The sequence below is a fragment of the Perca flavescens genome, chromosome 8 (assembly GCF_004354835.1).
Source record: "Perca flavescens isolate YP-PL-M2 chromosome 8, PFLA_1.0, whole genome shotgun sequence".
NCBI classification, from domain to species: Eukaryota; Metazoa; Chordata; class Actinopteri; order Perciformes; family Percidae; genus Perca; species Perca flavescens.
Window position 1 is genome coordinate 20627392 of NC_041338.1, and position 27500 is coordinate 20654891.

Below are 27500 nucleotides of genomic sequence, written 5' to 3' on the forward strand. Positions count from 1 at the left end.
CCATGTGTTTGAATGGAATTCGAGTATATTTCAATATTTTATATTTCTTTAAAAGAACTGAGATGGAAGTACAGTTAATGTGTTGTCATCATTTTGAGAAAAAAAAGTTTTCTGTAGCTACAGAAACTGAACATGTAAAAGCTTCCTGTATGGATGTTGCTCTCAGAAGGGTCTGAATTATTTCCTGAAGCATTAATGAATCATTCCACTGTAAGTTGCTCAAACTTGCAGTCTTACTCAAGAAAAGAAAAAGCTCCTCCAGAAGTCAGTCTGTTAAAAAAAAACGAGATACAACTTTGTGCTGTAATAGAAAAACAATATTAAATTTACACGTCTTCTAATTAAATGTTTAAATAGACCAACGCCCTTCTTAATAATAAATTGTCATAGTAACTGATAGCAGGAGGTGGCCGGTCCATTGTGTGAGAAGGTATATCCGGTTGCAGCTCTGTGCATGTGCATTATGCATAATTCAACATAATGATTTAACATCGTTTGGAAACAAAAGATCTAGCAGCTGCTTTGGGCATTGCTCCAAGTTTAGAGTGCTTTGATACATTTCGTCATCTAGATGACTGGCATTGTGTTGTTTGCGGGTGAATATATTGCCTAGTTAGACTGTTAAAAAAGCAATGACCGAGATTAGTGATGAGCCTTAATGCATCACCTTGAGGCATGAGCCATGAGTGGAATGCCAAAGCGTGTAAGGGCAAGGGCAAGCTCAGACAGAGCTCGCATGCATGTCACAGACACTCTTACACATAGGCGGCGGATGAGGTGGAGGTTTGGGTAGGCTAATGTGGGAGGGAGGTAGATTCGGATAGCCGGCCGCATACACATGATCCGTGGTAAAACCAGAGACAGTTTAGAAAGGATCCTTGGTAAAACTGCTCTGAGGACGTGCTCGTTGCCGCTAACTAGGATATGATCTGTAACGTTGTATGACGACCTTATATTTTGATCCGACAGCTGTTCAGAGATCCCTGGATTAATGGCCATCTTAAAAAAAAACAAGGATTTCAACTTTCGAACTGAAACAGCACTGCACCTCTTCTCTTTTATAGCCTAATCGAATAACGTTACACAGTCATTGGCAACACATGTCAGAATTCAATACTTCTGTGATACTCTTCGAAGCTCTACGACCTATGAATAGTTCACTGAGAGGTTACACAATAAAATACATTACAATATTATATTTTCCACACGTGGCATATACATTACTGTCATTTAAAGTGCTCATATTATACACATTTTCAGGTTCATAATTGTATTTAGAGGTTGTACCAGAATAGGTTTACATGGTTTAATTTTTAAAAAACATAATTTTTGTTGTACGGCTATGTTGTGATTGCCAGTGAAAGTGTGTAACGTAACGTAGAGTGTAAGGGCTCCTCCCTCACTCCTCCCTCTCGTCTAAAACTCGACGACGGCTAGCAGATCTCCACAAACCAATGGGTGACGTCACACATGCGCTGTCCATTAATATACAGTCTATGATTATAACGTGTGTTACAAAGTGACGCACGTTCGTCATGGAAGAAAAGGCTGGACTACAATAGAGCTGTTTGGAGCAGTTTGTGAACAGTGCTTTCTGTTGGAGATGGTAAGTCCCTATTTGGGGTGGACTTTGGGCTTTTTCACTTTGTACACCCATAACATGCACAAAAACGATATATAACACTATAAAGGAAAAGGGAAAAGCCAAACAGCATAATATGAGCACTTTAAAAAACTAACCAAATATTTGCTTAATCTAGTAATATATGCGCCGCTTCTTTTTAGCAAATCAATTATCTCTTCTGCTTTGACTTTTTCTGTGAGGTCACTCTCCACGTGTAGCAGGCTCAGTGTTGACAAATATATTTACGACATTGTCATCAATATATTTTATGTAGCCTGATCATTTTTTTAGTCCACTCCCGAAGCACCCATTCCCCTTTTCCGACACTGCCTTTGATTACCATGACAAACAAACCAAACAGGTGAACCCAAAGGGCAGTCACAGCGCTTCAGAGGCGCATTCAAAAGACAATACTGTAACTTCCGACAGGACGCCTTTGTGCTCTGCACTGAAGCACTGCAAAGGCTCATGGGACTGTGTTCTGAACGGTTCCTGTCTCCGTCGCAGATTGTCACAAGATAGCCACCTGTCTGCATTGGCAGGATGTAATATTTGGGTATGCCTACTCAAGCCTACATTACGCTCCGCCCTGCTCTTACATCTAAATCATACAAAACCTTCCAGACCTTTCTCCAAAGCACTGCGGAGGAGGGTCTGGCTAGTCCAACATTCCTGGATGGGAGAAAAACGTGCTTTGGTTTATTGGCATTTCTTTAAACCAATCACAATCACCAGACAAAACAACGGTGCCTCTGCAAAATAGCCTCGAGAAGGAACTTTGGTGGAACGTGCTCATTCAAAAGTTGTTTTAGTCATGCGAGAGAAAACTTTGATTGGACAGATTGTCAAGCTAGCTGTCTCGATTTACCCTGCAGAGATCTGAGGAGCAGTTAACCATAGTCCTCATAAATCGACCAACTTGCTAACACAAAGAAAGCGGAAGGTGACGTACATCCGGCCAAAAATTAGGGGCATCCGGCGGAATTTCCGGCGGCACCTGAACAATCCCAGAAATGAAAAATCGTCCATATAGACTAGATGTCGCCTAACTGATGGCTAATCCAAATATGGGCAAAGAGATGGAGCATGGATGGAGCTGAGGCTGGCCTCATGAAGCTTATAGTCTATTCTAGCCTCCCTTGACAGCAGCCACCTGTCACTCAAAGCAGCACACCCTTAATATAATTAAAACGTTGAATTATAAAAACAATGATCTCCCCCCACAGTCGTCATGAAGGGAAAAATTTGCTATAGAGACCAAAGCCATTCTTTGTACCAGGCTTTAAACATGTTTAAATCTGCTGTAAAATTGGGCATTTTAACATGGGTGTGTGTATGATATGGGGATTGACTCCCTTTTTGAGCCAGCATCAAGTGGACATTTGATGAACTGCAGATTGGCACTGCATTGGCTTTATCGTTTAGCACCTGAGGCTGCCGCTTGGTCTGTCCACTGAATGTGATGCTACAGCGAGGCGACATTAGCGTGGCATAAAGACTGGAAACAGGGAGAAACAGCTAGCCTGGCTTTATCCAAAGGTATAACAAAATCTTCCAACCAGCACCAGCTCATGTTATAACACCTGGCAACCAATTTTGATCTGCTGAGTGAAATTTTAGATGTATGACAAAGAACAGTCAAAAAGTCCAAAAAAGCATACAAGGGTCATAACAAGACCGAATGGATAGGACAAAAGATGGCTTGGCAGGGAACAATGGCTAAAGAGCAGGTAGCCTATATGACAGGAAGGGAATGGCAGGTGCTGACATGACAAGAGGTATAGGCCTACTTTAAAATGTATGATTAATTCCAAACACCATTTTCATTGTGTGTAAAACCCACCTATTAAAAGGTACTGGAAGAAAGGAAGGAGTTTCATGCCATCTTCACATAAAGGTTCAAATTCAACTTGTGATGTTTCTGTTGAGACCCTCTGAGGGCTCTGACGTCAGCCCTCTATAGTAAAGCTGCTTCCTTTACCGACGGCGCTCTATACTTCAGTGGATTCAGAGAAAAACCTTCTACTGTATTGCAGTGGTAATTTTACAGTCTAAGGTTTACAGTTTAAGGTTTTCTCAATGGCAAGTCTCACTGCTACTTTATACATACTAGTCTAAAATATTATATTCTTTTTATGAATGTGTACTTTTATTAACTTGTCTCTGGATAATGACCGTGTGTTGTCTGTATGTAGAGAAGGAACGCCATGTGAAAGCCAACGCGCAGGACTACAATGACAAGTTCTCTTATGCAGTAAGTAGACCTCAAAATGACACCATGTTTGCTTACTCACAAGTGCAGGCTGTGGTGATTTCATCAGTGCTGTTTCTGAATATGTGATTCTTCAGGACAATCACATCAAAACCTCAAAGTACAATGTCCTCACCTTCCTGCCCATGAACTTGTTTGAACAGTTCCAGAGGGTGGCAAACGCTTACTTCTTAGTGCTGTTGATACTGCAGGTAGGATAAACTGCATTTGTGTGGATATATTTGCTTTTTGTGGAGTTAAAGTGAAACTGAGTGAGCTAACAACCTGCTTTTCTTTTCTTTAGTTAATTCCAGAAATTTCTTCTCTGTCCTGGTTCACGACCATCGTGCCTTTGGTGTTGGTGCTGGTAATCACGGCTGTCAAGGACGCCACAGATGATTATGTAAGTTTAACTGTTCTTCTAACCCATCTTCTAAATGCTCCTTTTTTATCTCCCATGGTAAAATGATTACTCCTTTTTTTTAAATTTCAGTTCAGACATAAAAGCGACCAGCAAGTCAACAACCGCCAGTCTCAGGTTCTCGTCAGGGGAAGGTAATTTATCCTCTGTCTTTCTCATTTAGATGCTTTTTGTAACAGCTGAAAAGCCATAACACATATGACTATAGACTGTGTGTTCAAGGGCATTTATGTGGTTTAATTATGAGTTTCTTTTGTTTTTTTTTATTCCAAGTATGCAGAGTGAGAAGTGGATGAACATTCGAGTGGGAGATATCATCAAAATAGAGAATAATCAGTTTGTTGCTGTGAGTAAAAATTCTGTAATTCAGTTTTTCCATTTTGTTGCCTCTGTCTCTCACGTTCACGTATAAGAGAGGTTGAGGTCAACAGTTAAAGGACTGACTTGTCTTGCAGGCTCAGTTGTGCAGAGATTGATTTATTGCCTTTTCTCACCACTGATTGTTTCATATTGGTTTTACACACAGGCAGACATCCTCATCCTCTGTAGTAGTGAGCCCTATGGACTGTGCTATATTGAGACTGCAGAGCTAGATGGGTAAGTGCTGCACTGGTTATGTAAAGTAAAGCTGAAGAAATCTGAACCGTAATCGGACACCGTATCACACGTGTGAGGAAAGAAGTGTATGTGACTTTGTTTTTTAAAGTAAACTGGTTTACTGTTACTTTTATACATTTATACATTTATACGTCATCATAGAAGACAAATTAGTTATTTCCATTTCTCCCCAAATAGAGAGACGAATCTGAAAGTTCGTCAGTCTTTGACCGTCACCTCAGATATGGGAGATATTGCAAAGCTGATGGACTTTGATGGTGAGATGGTGCTTGGAGAATTTGTTTATTCTTCTATTTGTGTAAATAAATCACTTGTGGACACTTCAGGCTTTCTATATGTGGACATGTTGACTTTTTGTGTGAATGCATGTTTATGAATTTTCTCCTGAAGTGATGACTCATGTTGGTAAGACTATATTTGCTTTGTCCCTCAGGTGAAGTCATTTGTGAGCCACCAAACAACAAGCTGGATCGATTCACAGGCACTTTATACTGGAGAGACAATAAATACCCTCTGGATAATGAGAAAATGCTGCTGCGAGGCTGTGTACTCAGAAACACTGAGTGGTGCTTTGGGATGGTCATCTTTGCTGGTATGATTTTTATTTTTATTTTGATGTTTTCAATCTCCAGATCCATTAGCCATAAACCCTCTAATTGTTAATGTTCTTTTAACACTGATATTTGTTTCCTAATGCCAACAGGTTTGCAAACCAAACTCATGCAGAACTGTGGAGGGACTCAATTTAAAAGAACAAGTATCGATAAACTGATGAACACTTTGGTTTTGTGGGTAAGTTGTTATGCATGGACACTATTAAACCAAAAACTATTTTGACAGAACATAAAATGATGATCTGTATTTCAGATCTTTGCCTTCCTCATTTGTATGGGAGTTATTTTGGCCATTGGAAACACTATTTGGGAGAGCTGGATTGGCAGAAACTTCCAGGTGTTTTTGCCGTGGAATAGGTTTCAGAGCAGTGCAATTTTCTCTGGCTTCCTAACCTTCTGGTCCTACATCATCATACTCAACACTGTTGTGCCCATCTCACTCTATGTCAGGTAAGGACAAAGTTTATTTCCAAAATGCTATATAACTATTCTGAAAACAGTTTATATTGTTGCTCTGCCAAGGTCTAATATTTCTTTAATGAAATCTAAAAGTACAACCATTTAATAGCATTAAAAAGTTTGGTTAAACCTTCTTTTAGTGTGGAGGTTCTGCGGCTCGGCCACAGTTACTTCATTAACTGGGACCGGAGGATGTACTGCAGTCAGACGGACACTGCGGCGGAAGCTCGCACCACCACCCTGAATGAGGAGCTGGGTCAGGTGGAGTTCATCTTCTCTGACAAGACGGGCACCCTCACCCAGAACATCATGGTCTTCAGCAAGTGCTCCATTAATGGACAGACTTACGGTATGATGTTTTATGAAAAATTAGAATACCTTTCAATTTATAATATAATTAAAAATATTACTGAATATTTGAACAAATAAATGAAATAGACAGAGACAACTATATCAACTGACACCTCCATCATACCACTTAAAGACCACACTGACTGGTTGATATCCTACCAAAGAATATTGAATGACTTTACCAAAACAATTTTGTCAGTTTAAGTGAACTGGTTTATGATAGTTGGATAATTCACTGATCATTATAAAAAAAAAACATGAAATTATATAAATAGGCCTATAGCTCTAGAAAGAAGGGAAATTACTATAATGATGTTTGCCATGAAAATTGTCATAATGAATGTATTAGATTTCTGGGCAAAATCTTTAGCAATCAGTGGTTTCTCTCTAAAGAAATAATGTTAGTTTGAGCTTCAAAACACCCACTTTGTTCCCCAGTATAGATTAATAACATATCACAAGTGCTAAATGTCTGATATCTAAGTCATTACTTTACCTTTTCTTTCTCTTAGGTGATGTCTATGATGAATTTAAGCAGAGGGTTGAAATTACAGAAGTAAGTGAGGCATAACAATCACAAATTCTTAACTCTTAACTCTTAATAATAAAATAATAACTATAATAACTAACACTTGGTGGTTTCATGTGCCCTCAGAAAACAGCCTGTGTGGACTTTTCCTTCAATGCTCTCTGTGACAGAAGGTTTAAGTTTTATGATGGCAGCCTGGTTGAAGCCATTAAACTGGAGGATCCTGCAGCGCAGGAGTTCTTTAGACTACTGGCTTTGTGCCACACTGTCATGTCAGAGGAGAAGAGTGAAGGTAAACTGTGCACATGGTCCAGAAGTAGCAGTAATAACAGAAATAACTGAATATATTGAAGTGGTTCTGATTGATGTTTCTGTTAACATGAAGGAAATTTGGTGTACCAGGCCCAGTCACCTGACGAGGGAGCACTGGTCACTGCGGCACGAAACTTTGGGTTTGTCTTCCGGTCCCGAACCCCCGAGACCATCACACTGTGTGAGATGGGACGAGCCGTCACATACCAGCTGCTGGCCATACTGGACTTCAACAACGTGCGCAAGAGAATGAGCGTCATTGGTTAGGTCTTCACTTATAACAGCACAACAACGCTCCCTTTGGTTAGGGTTAGGGTTAGGGTTAGTAGTCATCATGACATATTTAACATTTTAAAATAATACCTATGGCATTTAGTAATAGATCTTTATTTTCTAAGAATATAATGAAGTTAAAAGTCTTGATACATGCTTTGATCAGATAAGTTATGTTGTGTTCTCTTGCTCATGTTTTATAGTAAGAAACCCACAGGGCCAGATTAAACTATACTCCAAAGGAGCTGACTCTATTATCTTTGAGCGTCTGGATCCATCCAGTGAAGACCTCATGCACACTACCTCAGAACATCTCAGTGTAAGTGTTGTCCGATTGGATAACATCCCTCAGTAATATGGCGCTTTTCCATTACATGGTACCTACTCGCCTCGCCTCGACTCTACTCGCCTTTTTTGGTTTTCCATTACGAAAAAAAGTACCTGGTACCTGCTAACAGGTACTTTTTTTAGTACCTGCTCAGTCGAGGTTCCAAGCGAGCTGAGGTGAGCCGAGAAGGTGACGTGAAACCTTGCAGGCTGCTGATTGGTCGTAAAGAAGCGTCACTGATCACTGCATTGCTAGCGAGAGATGGCATTTTTAAATAGTTTAGCCAGCGGTGTTTTTTTTTGCTGACGGAGACTCCACGCAGAGCTTTCTCCATAGCATACAAGTGGCCTGATGGTTATACTGGTGTGCTGGTGTGCTGGTGTGTGCATGTGTGATGTGTGTGTGTCGAGTCGCCGTATTTGTGTGTGTGGGGAGCTAGTGAGCGAGGGAGAAGTGAGAGAGTGACGGCGATTATCTCCGCAGCGAGTAGCGACTCTAGAGTCATATATATGTGAGAGAAACAAAGCGAGTAGCGACTCTAGAGTCATATATATGTGACCACGGTGGGAAATCTGGAGCAGTAAACGTTAACTATCTCTTTAATATCATGTTGTTTACGGAGACGGAGAACCAGGAAATGCGTCGGGGATATGTCAAGGGGGTAAGCTTCGCTTCAGAACTCGAGCCATCATGGCGCCATTTTGTTGCAAACTGGCCATCACCTCCTGTTAGCATTCCGCTGACCGCCATTTTTTTTTTACGTCACTTGACTGCGAATAACTTTACATCTGAAGCGTTTAAAGACTCTATTTGTCCGTTGTTTAGTTCCAAAGAAACACGACAATGTATAAAAGGCTCCATTACCTTGTACCTCACGTTATGGCTCCGTAGCAGACGTTTTTGTAAAAATAGGCTAACGATTGTGTCATAACCAAGTGACTTACTGTCGATAGTAGAGGAGGAATTACCGTATAGTACAGGAGAAGCTCGCAGGCAGTTTCGACTTACATGAGATGTTTAGGTTTAATTACTAATGTTAACTAGCATGTTAGTGATCAATAATTAGCCTGTGCCCATGTTATCTCCTTACATACACCTACAGTCTCCGTATCTGTAAGATTGGGAATGATTGAGATTTCTCTTGGCACAGCTACCAGAAGACTTACAACTTTCAGACACGTTGCTAACGTCACATTCTCTCAGTTGGAGGCTGTGCAGTAAAGCTGGCCATCACCGGAAAAGTGCTTCTAATAGCCTTCACTGGTCTCCGTCCAGAGCAACAGGGTCTATTGGTCCATTATATACTGTCTATGGGATATGTCAATGGGAAAGCAAGCTACTAAGCCACGCCCACGGCAGTCGCTATGACGACCAGCCACGCTGAGGCGATACTAAAATCTGCAATGGAAAACGGACGCACAGCGAGTCGAGGCGAGTAGAGTTGAGTAGAGTCGTGGCGAGTCGAGCAGGTACCATGTAATGGAAAAACGCCAACATGAGATATATCCGTTTCTTTTCGGGAGACTTGTTTAAATTATGCCATAGACTATAACCTACATTATATTTTGTATTTAGTGCACTATGCAGTATACTATGCACCTGTATTTAAAGTCTCATAAAAATCGATAAACCAAACAAAGTACTAAAAACATCAGCAAGCTTACATAGTACTGATGACTGCTGCAGCTTGTTGTGAAGGTAATGTTTTGACAAAATTTCAGAAGTAGCTGGTTTGAGATTATATTTGTGTCTTACTGAAAATATACTATTTAAGTTTTGAATTGTGTGTTCTTTGACACAGCAATGAATGGTCATAAAAAAACTCCGTTCTTTCTCTGTGCAGTAAATAATTCATCCCACTTTTGACAACACGCACCGTGCACCGGTACAACTGTTACAGGTGTTTGTTTTTCAATCATGTTCTCTACAGGAATTTGCTGGAGAAGGGCTTCGAACATTAGCTCTGGCCTACAAAGATCTTGATGAAGATTATTTTGACGTTTGGACGAAAAAGCTTCTGTTCGCCAGCACTGTAATTGAGAACCGTGAGGATCAGCTGGCTGTTCTCTACGAGGAGATTGAGCAGGGCTTGAAGGTAACATTGACATCTTTTTGTTGACATCCTTGAAACGATCAAACTCATTTAGCTTCTGCTGTCATCATTGAAGCTTCTAGGAGCCACAGCAATCGAGGACAAACTTCAGGAGGGAGTCCCAGAAACAATCAACTGTCTAAATCTAGCTGACATAAAGATCTGGGTCCTCACAGGAGACAAACTAGGTAGCATAATTCACCTAAATTACCTTTTTGAACGGGACAACTGATGCTGTGAAAAGCTATCAACATGTAAATTGTGTAAAACATTTCAGAGACAGCAATGAACATCGGCTACTCCTGCAACATGCTGCGAGACAACATGAATGAGGTTTTTGTTATCTCTGGCCACACACTGCTGGAGGTGCAGCAGCAGCTCAGGTGAGTTTATGGCCCCATGTGTGGAAAATCTTCAAAATTCAGTGCCTATAAGTAATATTTTATCCAGTTGACGAAAATGATTCTGTCTTCTCGATAGAGCTTTTATTAGCATGCTAAAAATTTGATTTTTTTCCTGGCTTTCCTCTCTCCTCAGGAGCGCTAAAGAACACATTCTCGGCCTGAGTCGAGTTGGCAGTGCAGGAGATGTTGAGAAGGCAGATATGTTTTCAGACGACTCTGTGTTTGAAGAAAGCATCATTGCAGAGTATGCCTTAGTCATCAATGGACACAGTTTGGTGAGATACTCAAATGTGTTGCATTATATAACATGGTCCACCGTTGGAATCATAATTTTATCCTCTGCTTGTTTTTATTTTGGTACTGATGCTTGCAGGTTTGTTAAACAGTGGCTGTGTTGCTATCTGCTGAGTCTAGCATCTCTGTACCTGCTGTTGTGACTGTGCCGAGTCTTTAATGAGCTGCTGTGCTGCTGAGGGCCCTCGGCTCTATTACAGGTTTTCATTAACATCCATTTCCTCACACAGAAGCTGCTCCCTCGCTGCGCCTTGAGCAGCACGCATGATGCAGCAGCAGCTCGGTGGAAATGTTACATTGAGCTGTTGCACGGTGTTGCCTCTGCAAGGGGTTGACGTTGTAGGATGGTAATGATAGGTCTAACACAGGGGTCTCAAACTCAATTTACCTGGGGGCCGCTCGAGGTAGAGTGTGGTCAGGCTGGGCTGCATCAAGTATTCAACAAACGTATTCTTTGTTTGCTTTCTTAAATTAATCTTGTTGCCTCAATAGACATTAAGATTGGCGACCCGGTTCTTTCTCTCATCTCCCTGGTATTTTGTATACTCCTCAGCATGTCTAGTTGAGTAATGACGTCTGATGTTATATTCCTTGTACCCCACAACTTTCTCTGTGAATATGAGACATGTAGGGGTGCCCCTGTGCTTGATAGAAAAAATATTCTGTCTCCCACTTTCACTGAAATTGCCTGTGCTCATCGCCAACCTTTCTCTTCACGGCATGTTTTGAGAGAGACATGACTGGAACTGGGTGATGGCATATACTTTCCATCACTCCGGAACACGTTTCAACCAAGTGACTAACGTTGATACTTCCCCAGGTACTTCACAGTTGGCTAGCTTGACAACCGTTGAGAACAAATGCTACAGAAAGCTGTCACGAGACTAGCTATGGTAGCCCGTAAGTGATAAAAAAATGAAATAAAAGCGTGGCAAGCGCGGCACACGCAACGACTCAGCAAAAAGGTGCGTTTCAGAAAAACACGCGGGCTGCACTGAAACTACAATTTGGCCACAAAATATCATCCCACGGGCCTCAATTGGCCCCCGGGCCGCGAGTTTGAGACCCATGGTCTAACAGGTGTGATGTATGTCTTCTCCCTGCAGGTTCATGCTCTGGAACCACAGCTGGAGCATGTCTTCCTGGACTTGGCCTGTTTGTGTAAAACAGTCATCTGCTGCCGGGTCACTCCGATGCAGAAAGCCCAGGTGGTGGAGCTGGTGAAGAGGCACAAGAGGGTCGTCACTCTTGCCATTGGAGATGGAGCTAATGATGTCAGCATGATCAAGAGTAAGTGTCAGTCATAGACCCAAAGCTACATAAACATTAGCTATGATAAGAAACATTTTTACAGCATCATAAAATGTCAGTAGGGTAGCTTGATTTTGTTTTATTTTAAAGTGACATTTGGAGCACAGTTTGCACTTTGAATACACTTTGTGTATGTTTAAACAGTGTTTTAATATTTATTTAATACTTAGTTTCAAAGGGCAGTACTGTGTGTTTCTTCCTCAGCTGCTCACATCGGTGTCGGCATCAGTGGTCAGGAGGGGATGCAGGCGGTTCTGGCATCAGATTACTCTTTTGCTCAGTTTCGGTACCTGCGGCGGCTCCTGCTGGTGCACGGACGCTGGTCCTACTTTCGCATGTGTAATTTCCTGTGCTATTTCTTCTACAAGAACTTTGCCTTCACGCTGGTACACTTCTGGTACGGCTTCTTCTGTGGTTTCTCAGCTCAGGTAAGAATACTGTGATATATCATTAAAGAACGTTTTTCCTGTATGTGCTGAGTTAATTGTGTACATCAACAGCTTTTGCAGCTTACCTCTGTTCTCCTCATTGGTCATAGCGGTTAGTCTGTGAGCCGTCTCTAGAATTACGTGTTCTGTAGGTTCTGCTGACAATAGTCCTTTGACCGAAACATTCACTTAATGTCACAATTTTCACATTGTGTTACCTTTTTCTTTTTGCATCTTAACAGCCTTGTCTACTTTTTGTCAGTGTGTGGGTAATTTTACTCTAAAATGGGACACTATCCCTTGAAAAGCCTGACTTTAAAGGCACAAACCCTTTCACATTTTTGTAAATTATGTATGTAACTGTCCTCTCTCCACAGACTGTGTATGACCAGTGGTTCATTACCCTCTTTAATATAGTCTATACATCTTTACCAGTCCTGGCGATGGGACTTTTTGATCAGGTAATACGTATATGCTCAATATCAAATTACCTGAATCTTTTTAAAGAAACTCTTTATTTGCTAAATTTATTTTTCCAGCAGTCTCCAATGGCAACCTCCTGAGCCAACCCTTTACTTTCTTTTTTCTTTTCAAGATACTGTCAAGTTACACACTGTTACTGTAGACCTCTCTTTCACTGTGCCATGATATCTAACCCTACATAGTAAATAATGTGTGTCTAGAACCCTGAACCTGATTAACCCATATCAATATACAATATTGTATATTGTTCATCCATCATACTTTATATACTGTCTGTTATACAACTACCATTAAGCCCCTAATACATCAACCTATCCCTACCCTTATACATATTAATATCACATAACACTCATTATATCTGTTTCCTACAGGATGTCAATGACCAGAACAGCCTTCGCTACCCAAGCCTTTACAAACCTGGCCAGCAAAACCTTCTCTTCAACAAACGCCAGTTTTTCCTGTGCACACTGCAGGGGATGGGCACATCATTCCTGCTTTTCTTTATTCCCTACGGAGCCTTCACTGTCATTGAGAAAGAGGATGGCTCCCACTTTTCTGACCAACAATCATTTGCTGTTACCATAGCAACATCTTTGGTCATCGTCGTAAGTGTTCAGGTAAGAGTTCAAACAGACAAAAATAGCCGTTGTTTAAAAAAATAAACATTATGTTTATGATGCATGTATCTGTTCCTAGATTGGACTTGACACGCACTACTGGACAGCTGTCAATCACTTGTTCATATGGGGGAGCCTGACAGTGTACTTTGCCACATTATTTGCAATGCAAAGTAATGGCATATTTGGCATCTTTCCAAGTAATTTCCCGTTCATAGGTAAGTTTAGTTCAGTTGGATACATGAAGAAATAATACTGATGCATGGAAAGTTATTATAAATACATTTGTGTGTCCTCCTCAGGCACGGCACGTAACTGTCTATCAGAGAAGAGTGTGTGGTTGGTCATTCTGCTCACCACTGTGGTGTGTGTTGTGCCCAGCTTAGCAGTCAGCTTCCTGAGAGTAGACCTCTTTCCAACTCTAACAGATAAGGTACAATAACTTTGATGCATCTACAGCAGTGGTGGAAGCGATGAACACTTAATTAAAATTTCTCCCATGGCTGTATTTCAGTGGTGCACAATCACAGAGGTAGTTACTTTACTAGGTACTTTACTTGTGCATTTCAATGTTATGCTACTTTATACTTCTACTCCACTACTCCACTCCACAATCTATATTGTTTTTTAATAAAAGAACACATATTGTGTTATCGGAGTTGATAACTGGAAATGATGTTTGGTGATTTCAGATTAAATGCAGCTTTATTCAGACAGTGAACAAACTCGCATGACAATGAGACAACCGTTGAGCATACAAAAGTGAATCACTAACATGAACATCAGAATGGATCCTTTTTATATTCCCAACCTTTTTGACTTGTGACCCCTTACAAAAAATGGCGTAGAGTTGGGATTCCTTCTCAAAAATGACAGATCTATGTAGCAGAACTTTATTTTTCCTTCTTTCCTGCCCCTTTAATCATCGTATGACCCCTCAGATGTATCCTGTGGCACTTTGGAGGGGCCTGACCCCTAGGTTGGGAGCCACTGAATTGAACTACCTACCTGTGGTGTACATAAAGCAGTTAAAACTATGTCCACCTCGACGGCTACTTTGATGCATCAGTATTAACAATCTAATTAATGTTATATATTTTATCAGTCACAGGGGCTTCTTTATGCAGAATATGTACTTTTACTATGTTTACTTTAAGTACATTTTGCTGATAATACTTTTAAATGCAAAGTATTGACTTGTAATGGAGTATAAGTAAAGGATCTAAGTTCTTCTTCCTCCACTGCTGTATTTTGACAGGTTCGTCATCTCCAACAGTCAAGTAAGAGACAAGGACCTCAGGAGCAGAGCCTGAGGCGAATACGCAGGACGAGCTCCCGCCGCTCTGCGTATGCCTTCTCCCACCAACAAGGCTACGGCGAGCTGATTACCTCAGGCAAAAACATGAGGACGAGTACAGTTTCCTCTGCTCGCTCACCTGAAAGAACACCACAAAGCTCGACCTGGATAGAAAATATTTTACAGAAAAAGAACGAAATCTCTGATGAAATCACAGCTCAAACAGCAGCAGCACACTGACTGAACTCAACCTCTGACTAACAGATAGTGTATTCACTACAGGATACCATATGCATGGTTCTCACAGACCAAGCACAATGTATGGGTGTCCTTTTGGGGCAAGGTTATGTTCAAGTCCAACTACACAGGCTTACCTCATTTTTCTTTATTAGTGTAGATCATGTGGTCTCTGTTTATGTTAAAGGTCAATCAAAACATGATTATCTAGAGGAACCATTTACAAAAAAAGGCCAGCTGGTTAGATTATAATGGGACAACTTTTTAATCTTCATCATGTAAGGTGTTATTTATATTTTAGGACATTATGCATTAGTTGCCAAAATTAAAGAAATATGTGTCCTCCTGTTTTAACTGATCCAATTTGATCTGGTTGGTGCATTTATTCGATATCATGGCATGTCTTATTTTGATTAATAAAGAAATGTGACATTTCAGCCTTTAGCTGTCACAAACATAATAAATGACAAAAATAAAGTTAGCCCCGAGCACCAGTACAAAACATTTATTAATAATAAACGTCCGTCTATTAGCCTATGCACAAAAAATCTCCTCTCAACCATCCAAAGTGCTAAACTACAAATGTTTCTGTAAATACTGATAAAGCTGCTGAATATGATAAGCACAACTTCATTATTGAGTTAAAGGTCCCATGGCATTAAAATTTCACTTTATGAGTTTTTTTAACATTAATATGAGCCCCAGTGGCTAGAAATGGTGATAGGTGTAAACCGAGCCCTTGGTATCCTGCTCTGCCTTTGAGAAAATGAAAGCTCAGATGGGCCGATCTTGAATCTTGCTCCTTATGAGGCCATAAGGAGCAAGGTTACCTCCCCTTTCTCTGCTTTGCCCACCCAGAGAATTTAGCCTGCCCTTGAGAGAGAGACATTATGGCTTTCAAACAAGCAAAGTGGCAGTTGGTCAAGGCCACACCCCCAACATCCACTTTGCCCCCCCCTCTCCTCAATATCTACAGACACAGAAATGGCATATACTAAGGAAAGCTCATTTTGGGACTGGCTCTAATGGCTGTAATTCTGCACCAAAGCTGAATTATGGGAAAGAGACTTCAGATACAGTATTACGGGACCACTAAGGCCTATATAAAAGCATCCAAAGAGCACCATGTCATGGGACCTTTAAATACATTTTACTGACTCCATGTTTTGCCAATATATATTTGTTTCCCCTGTGCTGTGCCTTGTATGGTTCCTGTTAAAGATAATCATTCTTTTTTTTTTTTATGTGATATTCAACAGTTCATTGGCTTTAGTTTGTTCAAAGCAATTGAATGCATGGCTTGAATGTGATATCCTCTTTATAATACCGATTTATCCCCCGTTTTAAACATTGTACAGTTGCTACACAACATTTGAATACTCATTATCAAACTCCAAACATGATGTCCATTTTAATTTGGTTCTGAGGCTGCTTCTTAACATCAATAGAATGAATAAAACATAAAAACATTGTTTAGTTAAAAGAAACTTGCAAGTATTTAAACTGACAACAACTCTATCCTCTCTTTTAACTTAAAGGAAAACTGTGATAATAAAAACTCTGATCAGATTTTAATGCAGAATGCTGCAGTTGCATTAAGTACAATACAGTGTGCCTTAGACAGCCGAGCCTCTACCATTACTGCTCTCTAATGAAGTTAAAATTGGTCCTGTGCAGAAGCTAAAGGCCAGCGTGTGATCGTGTAATCAGCACTTGACTACCATGATTTCCCCATGGCTCTCTCAACACAAACCCGAAACATTTTACCAGCCAGAAGAAAGGTCTGAATGATGCTGCTCCAGTGATAACTACTTCAAATGCCCATGTAACACCTGATAATATTTGGTTTATTTTTATTTTGCCCTTGTTAAATTATGTTCATGTATAAAATGTAAACAAAAAGGATGGATGGATTTTATACAGCAGCACAAATTAAACAAGATTGTTGTTATTTTCTCATCTTTTTTTTTCATGATTTAAAACACAAAAAAACATTCCCTTTGTAAAAAATAATTCACCACTGTCGTCAATTTTTGGCCCTTATATTCCAGAATAATCTTAATAGAGTAAAGTAAGGTTTACATTTTGGATTGCCTTTGTCATTTGTAAGTGCCTTCTGAATCAAGTGTAAGCAATTGTCATTGATTCCACTGCAGCAGTGTATTTGAATAAATGATTATATAAACAGATAATGGATGATGCATTTTACTCATCAAGGAAAATTGCAGCTCCTCCGGCCGGCTTTGACACAAACAAACTCTGTTTTTCCATTGCTGCTCTGCGTGGATCAGGGAGGTAGTAGGCCTCGCTCACTGCTTGTAAGAAAGACTCCACCTTCTCATCAGGAACCATGGAGACAGCACAGCCGCCCCAACCTGCTCCTGTCAGCCGGGATCCCACTGCCCCCGACTTCCTGTAACCAAGAGAAACAAGACAATATTTCTGAATCCACTGTATACAGTACACAGGGCTATATTTATTACTGACCAACTAGCACTAAATATACACATGAGGAGAAGAGGTCCACACACAACATTCACTGCCAAGTTTCTTCTTATTTTCATCCAACTTGCTTTTCAATTAAAAACAGCCATGCTGCTCCTGTGAGGTTGTGCTTTGGCACAGTGGTGTTTTGAGCTAAATGCTAACATCAACATGCTCCCATGCTGTTGTTAAGCAGGTATATTATTGCTGCGCTAATTAGCAATAAACACAAAGTACAGATGAGACTGATGGGAATGTAAAAAATCACAACTTATTTTTGAGTGTGCTGTCTGTGTACGATTCTCCCATAATGCAATGCACAAAAGGAAATGGAGTAGCTGCTCACGGAAAATTAAACTGAAAAAAGGAAAATTTGTACGCTGATTTCACAGTCTTTGCTCTTTTTAGAGTTGCAGTTTGATGAATGTCTGACAGTGCAAGTATTGTATCACTTTCTGTTAGTATACAATAGTTTCATATGTTGATTTCTTGTACACCAACAGCAAAAAACAGTATACTCTAAAGTTTTGTATATTATACTTGGTAAGATTAGAATGTAGGATGGATTTGGAAACCAACATGCACAATACCCAAACCCTCAGTCTAAAGTAGCTAAATGGAATTCAGCCACACAACTTGCACAGTTTCCTAAAGTTGGTTGTTATTCACTTTTTTATAATTTAAATCTCTAAAACGGCATTGGATAATATTTCATTTTATCCCATTCTGTCCTGAGTCTAAATCTGTGATAGCAGTGAGTGAAGGGAGACGTTGCTGTACTCACAGACAGATGTCCACCAGTTGATCCAGTTCAGGGCAGCTGCACTCATACAGGTCTCTGCAGCTGGCATGGCTCTGGTTCATCAGGTCTCCCAGTAGCTGTACAGATTCGGCAGGTTCAGAGTCACACACACTCTTAAACCGCAGCACCCGCGCAGCTTCACCGTACACGTGCTTGGCTCGCTGGTGCAGCTTGAAATGTTTTACTAAGGATGAGGAGAAGACGCAGACGGTTGTCAAGCCATTCATCTGCTTGGTTGGGATGAGGTCCACATAGAGCTGGGTTACACTAACCAATTCAAACATGATGCTAGTTATGAACAAATGCCGCAATATTAGTAGAATGTGATGATATTTGCATCCTCTTAAGAGGATGTTTATATGAAGAAATCATCACTAATGGCTGCTTACTGATCATTTTACTGAGCTAGAACAGATTAATATGGTTGAAAAGTTGTGTTGCTTAAATATATAATAATAATATTCAAGTATAATTAAGTCCAGCAAAATACAGATATCATAATAAGTACAATTCCAGATAATATTTACTCTCATATCACAATACAGTATTAATATTAAAAAATGTATTGCCCAGTTCTATGTCAAAGTAATAATGGCTGCAACTACCTATTATTTTCATTATTGATTCATTCGTTAATCATTTTTTAAATTTCACCTATGAAATGTCAAAAATGAAAAACAAGATATTACATTTAGAATGATATTAAAAAGAGATTACATTTAGAATGATATTAAAAACAGAAAACAAACAAGTCTTCACATTGCAAAGTTCATATTTGAGATTTTAGTAATATTATGAGATAACTGACTACAAACAGCTTATCCATTATCAAAATTGTCATTGTTTAACCTTTCAACCCACTACTCGACTACTCAACTGTTGTTTCCATATTAGACATGAGATATAAAAATTCACAGAGGTTTCTGTGTACTGTTGCTCACCATGCTGAGTGTTGGCGCTCAGCAGCTCTGTGGAAAACTGCTCCGAGGTGACACCCAGCACCTTGCAGATCTCCTCTCGGCTGTATGGCTCAGGATGCAACACCTCGCCCACTAGAGCCAACATCTCCTCCAGGGAGGCCTTCAGCTCCATCTGAACCTGCACCAGCTTCATAAACCTGCTCAAGTCCAGACCTCGTGCCTGGGCCAGCATCTGAGTTCACACCCGGCAAGACATTGAAATGTGAGATTATTTACCTTCTCTTGATTCAAACAGCTAAAAGTGTTGTGAAATACAGTTGCAGGTGTTTACTTAAGTCCAATGTTGCAACAAGGGAAGTCTATGAGAAATGTTTATTCATGCCAGATGATGCTAAAGTTCCCGTATAATCTGATTAATAATATTTCTGTATTCAGTTCTCATTGCTCTCTCCACTCAAGAAGATCTGCACCAAATCTTAATGCTTAAAAACTGCATTGAAATCTGAGAATTTTCATCATGTTTATGGACAAAATATTTATGGCGAAAGGTTCTTGTATGAAGACTCAAAGAGCACAAGGTCCTACAGATTACTGTTTCTAAACCTTTTTAAAAGACTACTATGAACATACCATATCATGAAGTGTAATAAAAGGTACCATCAAGTAATTATTTTACCTTTTGAGTTTGTTTGATTTGATTAATTGAGTGTTTAAGATTTGTGTTTAAGAAGCAGCATTTCTAAACAGCAAACAAATCTGAATACAGAGACATCGTCATAAACTTTGTATCTTAAATTTATTTTGTGAAATTCTTAAATATTTTTCCTGCTCACTGGACTGGGCAGGATCACCGTACCTTTGTGGCGATTCGACACTCCACCACACGGATGTTGAAGTGAGAAGAAGCAGCTTTGTTCATCTCCATGCAGCAGTTGGAGATCACAAACACGGCTCCATCTGGAAGTTTGACATCAGTGGCCCGCAGAGGCTGGAACTCTATCAGCTTAGCCTGACAAACAATTGAGAAAATAAAAGTCATAAAACAAGTGGTAACGGATGACTACATGACATTTTTTTGCATTATTCAATTAAAGTCATTACTTATAAAGGTAGAATAGAATAGAATATACTATTGTCCCCTAGGGGAAATTTGTCATGGACTCAAGAGTGCGTAGTGCATAGTAGCTATAGCTGCCATTACAGACAATAAATACACGTAAAAAAAAAATACAAATAACAGCTAAAAAACGTACACATAAGGTAAGGTACTTTACACCTATCAAACATCTTGCATTCTTTCAGACATCTGTTCAGTATATTAATAGTTTGGATGAATAAATGACCCTGATCAACTTGTTTGACAAAAGGAAAGCGACATACAGTTCCTCGCTCTGCCAGGAATGAGATGGACTGGTCCATACCGCCTCCCTCTGTGCCAATGTAGCGCTCACTTTTGGCACATATCTCAGCCAGTGCCACCTGGAGGATTAAAGAGTATAATAATGAGGATGAGAAAAACAATATAAACAGAACATTTGAAAATGACAAATACAATCTATTGAGGAGTGGCATAAAAGACAAGCCCATTGAAGTATATTTGCTTGTAAGATTGTTTATATTCTGCTGATGTTTATATTTTTAAATTTCATTTTTTCTTTGTGAATATTACATAGTTGAAATGGTAACAGTCATTAATCATTAATACATGGTAAATTGATAGTTAATTAAACTTAAGTTTTACAACAACAAAACAATTATTAGCCATTGACAAAATATGAACCATCTAAATGTAACTAATTATTTTTATTTTACACTAAACAAAAGAAAAAAGAAAATAAATTATAACATTACTTATAATAAGTAAACATAAATTATATTTTCCTTGTGTGTTAACAGAAAAATAACTAACTGAAGTTTAATTAACTATCAAGCTGCCATTTATTAATGTTGGTTATTATAAAGTGTTACTGTGAACATTGATTTGTAAAGCATTTTACCTTGGAGAGGGACTTTTGATTTGCCTCCATTGTTACGAGCCCGGCACAACAAACTAAGGCACTAGAACTGGACAGGCCGGAGCTCGGAGGAATGGTTCCATCTACGACACACGACATCCCTGCTAAATGAGCAATCCCACATTTCTCCTATGAAGAAAACACAGCAGGAAGGTTAATTAAGTTGGGGAAAGTATCACTTTACTACAGTACTGAATACTAAATTACCATGAATGAGGAAAATGTAGATTTTACCTGAATACCTTTTACTCCACAGAGAAAATAATAATGCCACTTTGGATTCTCTCTGTCGATGGCAATGTCCTCTGAACACGACACAGTGAAATCCCTGCAAACAGATGCTGTACATGCATTGCAAGCACAATGTAAATAGTCACCAATAATCATAGTTTCAAGCCTTACTTGTACTGAGGATTTGTGTTGGCCAGTGTGATTGTCCCTGACTTGTTCACTGAGACGGCTGCGAGGATATTCGGTTCAATGGCCATTGGCAGAACAGAATAGCCACAGTAATCGATATGCTCTCCTGTAAAATATGAGAAATTAACAAAAGCAGAAGCCATTCATCTACCAATTAATACAAACATGTTTTAGCATTGAGCAAATAAAATGCCAATAAAAATGAGTGTGAAAAAAAGATTTTTGATAAATAATCATCAGTAATGTGGATATAATGATTAAGTGGGTAAAGAACAGCTAGAACAGTTCAGAAACATTTAAAACCAGGAAAAGCCAACACTTATATTACGATATTACAATATACAAAATAAGTAACTAGTCTCAAATCACGATTTCAATAGATAGAATATTTATAAATTGCCCAGCTCTAGAAGCTTTGTCCATTATTTTTACAGTCTGTTCTTGTAGGTCCATTGTATAAAGCAACATCAGCCCAATATGCTAGAATTGACAATCAACTAAATCCTAGGCTATATCAAATTAAATTACCTATTAGATTGACCCTTCCAGGTGCACATGCATAGAAGTGAGGAGATTCTCCATACTTTGTTTCAAAAGTATTTTTCAAGTTTTGCAGCCTGTAAAGAATAATAAATGAAGAAATAAAGTGAGTATCACATTCTTTCCTCGTCCCTCTGTCTCCCTGACAATCAGCATGGCTTCCTGTTACTCACCTTTCATTGGCAGTAATCGCAGTCTTTAACTTTGGTGGGTGTGTGGCCATTTCTACCTGTATAGAAAAACAATGAATGTACTACTTGTTGTCAGACAGGAGAGCTCAAAGCTTTTTGCAGACCCTGGCCGCGATCAGCTGACTGTCACAAGAGGATCCCGGATGCCAAAACGCTGACCTGCGGTCAGTTCTAAAACGCGAATTCAACTCAGTTAATAGATGTTAAGTTTCTGTTTGTAACGGAGGAGCTGACTCTGAAACAGTTGTTTGAGGCTGCAGGAGCCAAAAACACGGAAGTTGTCTGGACAGGAGGCGTGGTTGTCGCGCAGGACGATGACGTAACAATATACCCTTTCATTTTCACCTATTTTGGTATTATGTTGTTAATACAGACGTTAAACGAAATATTTTTGTTTATGTTTTAGATTAACTTCTTCATGTTTAATATTGTATGCATTCAAAGTTAAAATGATGCTATGTGTTGATTTCCTCTATGAAGCGCTGTACCACCACAAGATGGGAACATAATATTATATTTGTATTGCTATACATTGACCCAGGTGTTGTTTCCAAGACAAGATTTGTGTACAACATCTACACACTACTTTGAGAAGAGAACCAATGTAATATCCCTCTATTGGAGAACATGTTTATGCACATAGCTGCTGCTTCTCTGATTATGGATGAACATGAACACACACAATTTCATATTTGTTTTACTTGCAATAATCACATTTTGTGATTTCATGTATCTGCAATTTGTATGGTAAAAAAACGGATTGTAGTGGCTGGGTTGGATCAGAGGGTAGAGCAGGCACACATAAAGGTTTATGCCTCGACGCAGAGGTCCAGGGTTCGAATCCGACCTTTGACGATTTCCTGCATGTCTTCCCTCTCTCTCTCTCCCACCTGGCTGTCCTATCCATTAAAGGCGGAAAAGCCCAACAATAACAATTAGCTTATGTGTACAGTCTATAACCATGAGAGACTGTTGCTCTGTTTTCTTATTAATCAATTTTTGAAGAAAGAGGCTAGTTCTTTGAGTTTTGTCAGGTAAAAGCATGATTCATAGCACTAATGTTCTTTTCGTCTTGGCTTCGTTTACAAGCAAACACGGCGACTACATTTCCCACAATTCTAGAGACGCTGTTACCATGGAGGCGTGGATAGCTAGATAGTTCTGAGATTGGGTTGGCTGTAGCAACAACAATAATGTTTAGAAAATTACTTTCTACCATGCATCTTTTGTTATAGCAATTGGTAGCTATATAAACTTGTATATGCGTCTGTTAGTGAAATAATATGTGCTAAGTTATATATTGTGTATATGAATGTGTTGTGTTCTGCCCTCAGTGGTTTGGCGCTGCTAATGCGCGCGAGTTTTCAAAGTGGGCGAGTCTGCGGCACTTAAAAAGAGGACGTCCAACCGGCTAACCGGAGTTAGCCTCACATTCTGCTAGGCCAGATTACACGCAAACTGGCACTAAACGTTGTATCGGCTAAGGAATCTAATGTTACACCGTTGATCAAACGTATTCGGTGGAGGTTTTTCAAAGCATGACCAGGTCGTTTTTATTTTATTGCCTGGCTTGTTGTTGCTAAGGCAAGCTAAAATGGACAAATTAACGCTACTTGCTACGCTAGCATCTCTGCTTTGTAATGTAAACAGTCGTGTGGTTAGCAGTTAATAACGTCTTTTAAATAAAGGAATACGCAACTCATCAAAAGACACGTCTGTCCGTCTGTCCCATTTATGCCAACAGGTAAGCCAACGCTATGTGTCTGTTTTGGCTGATTCATATCTGTGCTTTTTACGCTAGCTAACTTGTAACGTTAATGTTAGCTAGCTAAGTTAACAATGGCCATCCAATGCCAACTTCGCACATAACAAATACATTCCCTGGTTGTTTGTGATGTCCTCTCAAGTTTGTTTTGCACCTCTTTTCGCAGAGCACCCTACAGGCTCTGCATCATGTCTATTGATTTTGACAGTGCTGCTCTTCAAACCCAGCATGATGAAGAAGAATACGACCAGGAGGACTATGCAAGAGAGCAAGAGGTATAACGCATAGCTGCAGCATCGTAAAGTTGCTGGAATAACGTTTTTGTTACAGTTACGTTTGTGTCTAGTTGTTGAACCTTCCTGCGTCACTTTCCAGTGGGATTTTGTCAAACCGTAACGCGCTGTGATTGCTTTAGCTCCTGCTGGTTTCTTGATTGTACATATTTTAAAACATCAGTTATCTAACATATCAGAAGACCGGATATATCCAGGGCATGTTTAAATTATAAAACATGTTTTATGTGCAGTGATGTAGGCATTACTTGTCACTACTTCAGTTATTACGCAATTACTATCACCACTGCAGATTGTCATGTTGACATATTTACAAAAATATGTATGCTCATTTTTTTTTAACATTACTTTTGCCGTCTGTATTTGTAGTTTTTCTTAGTTAATGTTGTTTATTTGCTAAAGCATTTGAGGCGTGAAGTTCACAAGCACCATCAGCTTCACATGCTGTGTTATTACTCACGCCTACAATCTGTTGCACCATTAACCTGAGCTGTTATTGGCTCAAGGAAAAAGCCTCCTTCCAGGTGTGTCACACATAAACTAGCTCTGCCCTAGGTTTCCCTACTTTCTCTCTATAGCTACCTTGTTTCTGTGCTTGGCCCCAGTTGTACTTGCAGGCATGAAGAAACTGTCACTGAATGTCTTACCAGTGGGTTTCAATACTCAGAAGAATGGGACTTTGAATATTAATTGTCAAATGGATTTTTTTCCTTTGGTATAGTCTATTTAGTATACACAAGTTGGTGAAGTGGAAAATGTTGCCATCAGTAATTGGAATGTTTCTGCTCCAGTTAACCTTGCTATATGTTTTGTCTAAACGGAGAATGGAGTTCTTTGGGAGCAAACCACAGCAATACCGCAGAGAGCCTACAACATGCCAGGCACTTTTTGAATGTTTCACACAGAACGTCTTCTCTGCAGAAAGATTAGGCTAGGAGGTTATCATGTGGCTTCACAGCTGAAGCAGAAGTGCCTCTTCAATCTTTGTTAAAGGTGTAAGCGGGATAATATGGGTCCTTTGGTTGTGGACACAGTGGAGGATTTGAGGAATATTCAGCGGTCATTGTGGGAAGTAAGTCCAGCTGGCTCTGCTTGTTCCAGCACACATGGCAGGTTGTAAAGCAGGTCTGGTCAGTCTCTTTCTAACACAGAGGTGGATGTGACTTGTTTTTGTGTCATTAAGAGCTAAGATGTTTTGACAGAAAATACATTATTTGTCAGTGTTGTGTTTCTCAGTTTGATTGTATGGACCAAAAGAGTAATCTGTGCATTTTATACAAGCAGTACAAATATTAGGACTGCAATGAACAATTACCTTCATTACTGATTAATCTAATAACCTAAATGCGGCAAATCCTCACGGTTAAACTACAGAACAGAAAATGTTGCTTGTTAAGTGATTTATTGATATGATTACTAGCAAAACTCTAAAAATGTACCCCTGGCCCTGACACTTTCCCTCAGACTGTCAGTAATTGCTTATCTGTGCTGTTTTTTTCTTCTATCTGCATTACTTTATAACTCTGTTGCGAAGCAACCTTGGTGACTCATTTCCATGTGCTATTTTTCCACAGCTCCACAAATTGCTCACCGACCTGCCCGATGACATGCTGGAGGACAGCAGAGACTCCTCCTCCCCAGAGCTAGAGTACTCTCCTTGCAGCAATAAAAACACTGGCAACAGGTAACACACATATTACTGTTGACACTAGTAATCTCAGAATTGGAGAACTCTGGATGTAGTTCAGAACAATCAAACATACCTGATTGCATTTTGATATAATTGTGCTTTTTTTACCCTCTCCACTCAGCCCACAGTCCACATGGACTCAGCAATGGTCAGATCATCCAAGGCCAACTACTCATGAACAGGTAGGTTGTTAGTTTTTTTTTTACTGATAGATTTTTATCTTCTGAACTTCCAAAGAAAAAAATACGGTATCACTATCACTGTCAATGTCTCTCTGAAGAACTGTGAAGTTGACTATGCTCAACGCTCCCATGATGAGTACGCTTATGAGGATGGAGCTGTTCAGATCAATGGATATCACCCTCAAAGTCAACCTCTGCCTCACACCTGGAGCCAGGATCATCCTTTCACCCAGGGAGATTATATATACACCAGCATAATCACAGAAAAATCTACAGAGACTTCTCTCACAGACGAGTATGAGTCCAAACCCTACCCTCAAGTCACTAATACTGCTGTTGTGTATAATGGAGAAGGAGAACACAGAGACAACCAAAACCATGGGGACCACAATAAGGACAGAAATAATTTTCAAGTGAGTAGAGTATGTTTGGGCTATTTTGTCATTGCAGATTTTTTTATATTTTATCATACATGTGACTTAAATGTACTGTATGTTATTGTGTATGAAATATTGTACATTTTCCTTTTAATAATTTGAAATAAACCCTCTTTTATCTGGCCGTCCACCAGTTGTCAGCATAGTGTACAATTTCTCTTTTTTTGTGTATGTGTGTTTTAAAAAAAAGTTTATTTGTGTAACTTTGACTTGGTTTATTCTTGAGTTATTGAACACAGTACTATCTTTATTTCTAACATACGGTGTTACTTTTGTTTTAATTTTCATAATTTAAAGTCTGGAGCATTGGACAGAGTGGATCAGCACAAGGCCAGCTACAATCCTCACCATCCTGCCCATCAGCCAAAGATGTTTAACTCACAGGCCATCCACCAAGAAGGTCAATTTGACCATCTACAAAGAGAATTCCTTGACTCGACACAACGTGAGTCTTACAGTCTTGATTTAGTTGCTGAATTAATAGCACAGTACACAGTATAGTGACATGTAAACCCCAGTTATAGTTGAAAAGTGATATTGTTACCATAAATGTCAATTTAGGAATTTATGAAATGTAAACAAATTCATCCCACGTAAATAATCAGAAGTATTGTTTTGTTGTCACACTGCCATTGAGCAATCGATGAGCTGCTCCACTGTGGACAATAGTACATAACATTGGGTTGTTTTGATTGAGACGGACTGAGAAAGGGGAATTAATTAATGTATGACCATGTACCAGCCAGCCATAATAACTATCACACTTTGACAGTGTTATTTCTGATCAGTTTACCATTGAGATTCATCAGCCTCCAGAC

The 27500-nt window shown here is 39.6% G+C and overlaps 3 protein-coding genes across 4 annotated transcripts in view; 2 read left to right on the forward strand and 1 right to left on the reverse strand.

Moving 5' to 3' along the window:
- Positions 1 to 15647, forward strand: part of atp8b4 (ATPase phospholipid transporting 8B4) — a 38488-nt gene extending 22841 nt beyond the window's left edge. For both annotated transcript variants that reach the window (XM_028584219.1, XM_028584220.1), the window contains 26 exons: positions 3820 to 3878; positions 3974 to 4087; positions 4180 to 4278; positions 4369 to 4430; positions 4570 to 4642; positions 4823 to 4893; positions 5092 to 5171; positions 5348 to 5506; positions 5618 to 5706; positions 5782 to 5978; positions 6128 to 6336; positions 6851 to 6894; positions 6994 to 7159; positions 7253 to 7441; positions 7656 to 7771; positions 9711 to 9875; positions 9949 to 10060; positions 10150 to 10255; positions 10410 to 10551; positions 11677 to 11860; positions 12086 to 12309; positions 12687 to 12770; positions 13164 to 13409; positions 13489 to 13627; positions 13712 to 13842; positions 14668 to 15647. In XM_028584219.1, coding sequence (XP_028440020.1) covers positions 3820 to 3878; positions 3974 to 4087; positions 4180 to 4278; positions 4369 to 4430; positions 4570 to 4642; positions 4823 to 4893; positions 5092 to 5171; positions 5348 to 5506; positions 5618 to 5706; positions 5782 to 5978; positions 6128 to 6336; positions 6851 to 6894; positions 6994 to 7159; positions 7253 to 7441; positions 7656 to 7771; positions 9711 to 9875; positions 9949 to 10060; positions 10150 to 10255; positions 10410 to 10551; positions 11677 to 11860; positions 12086 to 12309; positions 12687 to 12770; positions 13164 to 13409; positions 13489 to 13627; positions 13712 to 13842; positions 14668 to 14946 — 3539 coding nt within the window. In that variant the 3' untranslated portion in view covers positions 14947 to 15647. The remainder of the gene's footprint in view (positions 1 to 3819; positions 3879 to 3973; positions 4088 to 4179; positions 4279 to 4368; positions 4431 to 4569; positions 4643 to 4822; positions 4894 to 5091; positions 5172 to 5347; positions 5507 to 5617; positions 5707 to 5781; positions 5979 to 6127; positions 6337 to 6850; positions 6895 to 6993; positions 7160 to 7252; positions 7442 to 7655; positions 7772 to 9710; positions 9876 to 9948; positions 10061 to 10149; positions 10256 to 10409; positions 10552 to 11676; positions 11861 to 12085; positions 12310 to 12686; positions 12771 to 13163; positions 13410 to 13488; positions 13628 to 13711; positions 13843 to 14667) is intronic.
- Positions 15648 to 16243: 596 nt separating this feature from the next.
- galk2 (galactokinase 2) lies at positions 16244 to 22602 on the reverse strand. The gene is made up of 10 exons (XM_028585341.1): positions 22298 to 22602; positions 22113 to 22201; positions 21567 to 21690; positions 21399 to 21492; positions 21147 to 21293; positions 20530 to 20628; positions 20006 to 20158; positions 19171 to 19381; positions 18212 to 18413; positions 16244 to 17356 (listed from the first exon to the last, which is right to left on the reverse strand). Exons 1-10 carry the CDS (start codon positions 22345 to 22347, stop codon positions 17149 to 17151), a joined length of 1377 nt encoding a protein of 458 aa, XP_028441142.1. The 5' UTR covers positions 22348 to 22602; the 3' UTR covers positions 16244 to 17148.
- An 880-nt stretch (positions 22603 to 23482) lies between these two features.
- cep152 (centrosomal protein 152) overlaps positions 23483 to 27500 on the forward strand; it is a 17689-nt gene continuing 13671 nt past the window's right edge. Inside the window, 6 exon segments of the mRNA XM_028585214.1 lie at positions 23483 to 24059; positions 24247 to 24355; positions 25948 to 26057; positions 26185 to 26245; positions 26344 to 26658; positions 26980 to 27127. Coding sequence (XP_028441015.1) covers positions 24269 to 24355; positions 25948 to 26057; positions 26185 to 26245; positions 26344 to 26658; positions 26980 to 27127 — 721 coding nt within the window. The 5' untranslated portion in view covers positions 23483 to 24059; positions 24247 to 24268.

Bases quoted from the DNA above. Each gene is read 5' to 3' on its own strand.
- galk2 (XM_028585341.1), bottom strand. From the start codon at position 22,347: ATGGCCACACACCCACCAAAGTTAAAGACTGCGATTACTGCCAATGAA. The intron at 21,493-21,566 runs GTAAGGCTTGAA...ATCTGTTTGCAG, and splicing joins AACACAAATCCTCAGTACAA to GGATTTCACTGTGTCGTGTT. The intron at 20,629-21,146 runs GTAAAATGCTTT...TTAATCCTCCAG, and splicing joins ATCAAAAGTCCCTCTCCAAG to GTGGCACTGGCTGAGATATG.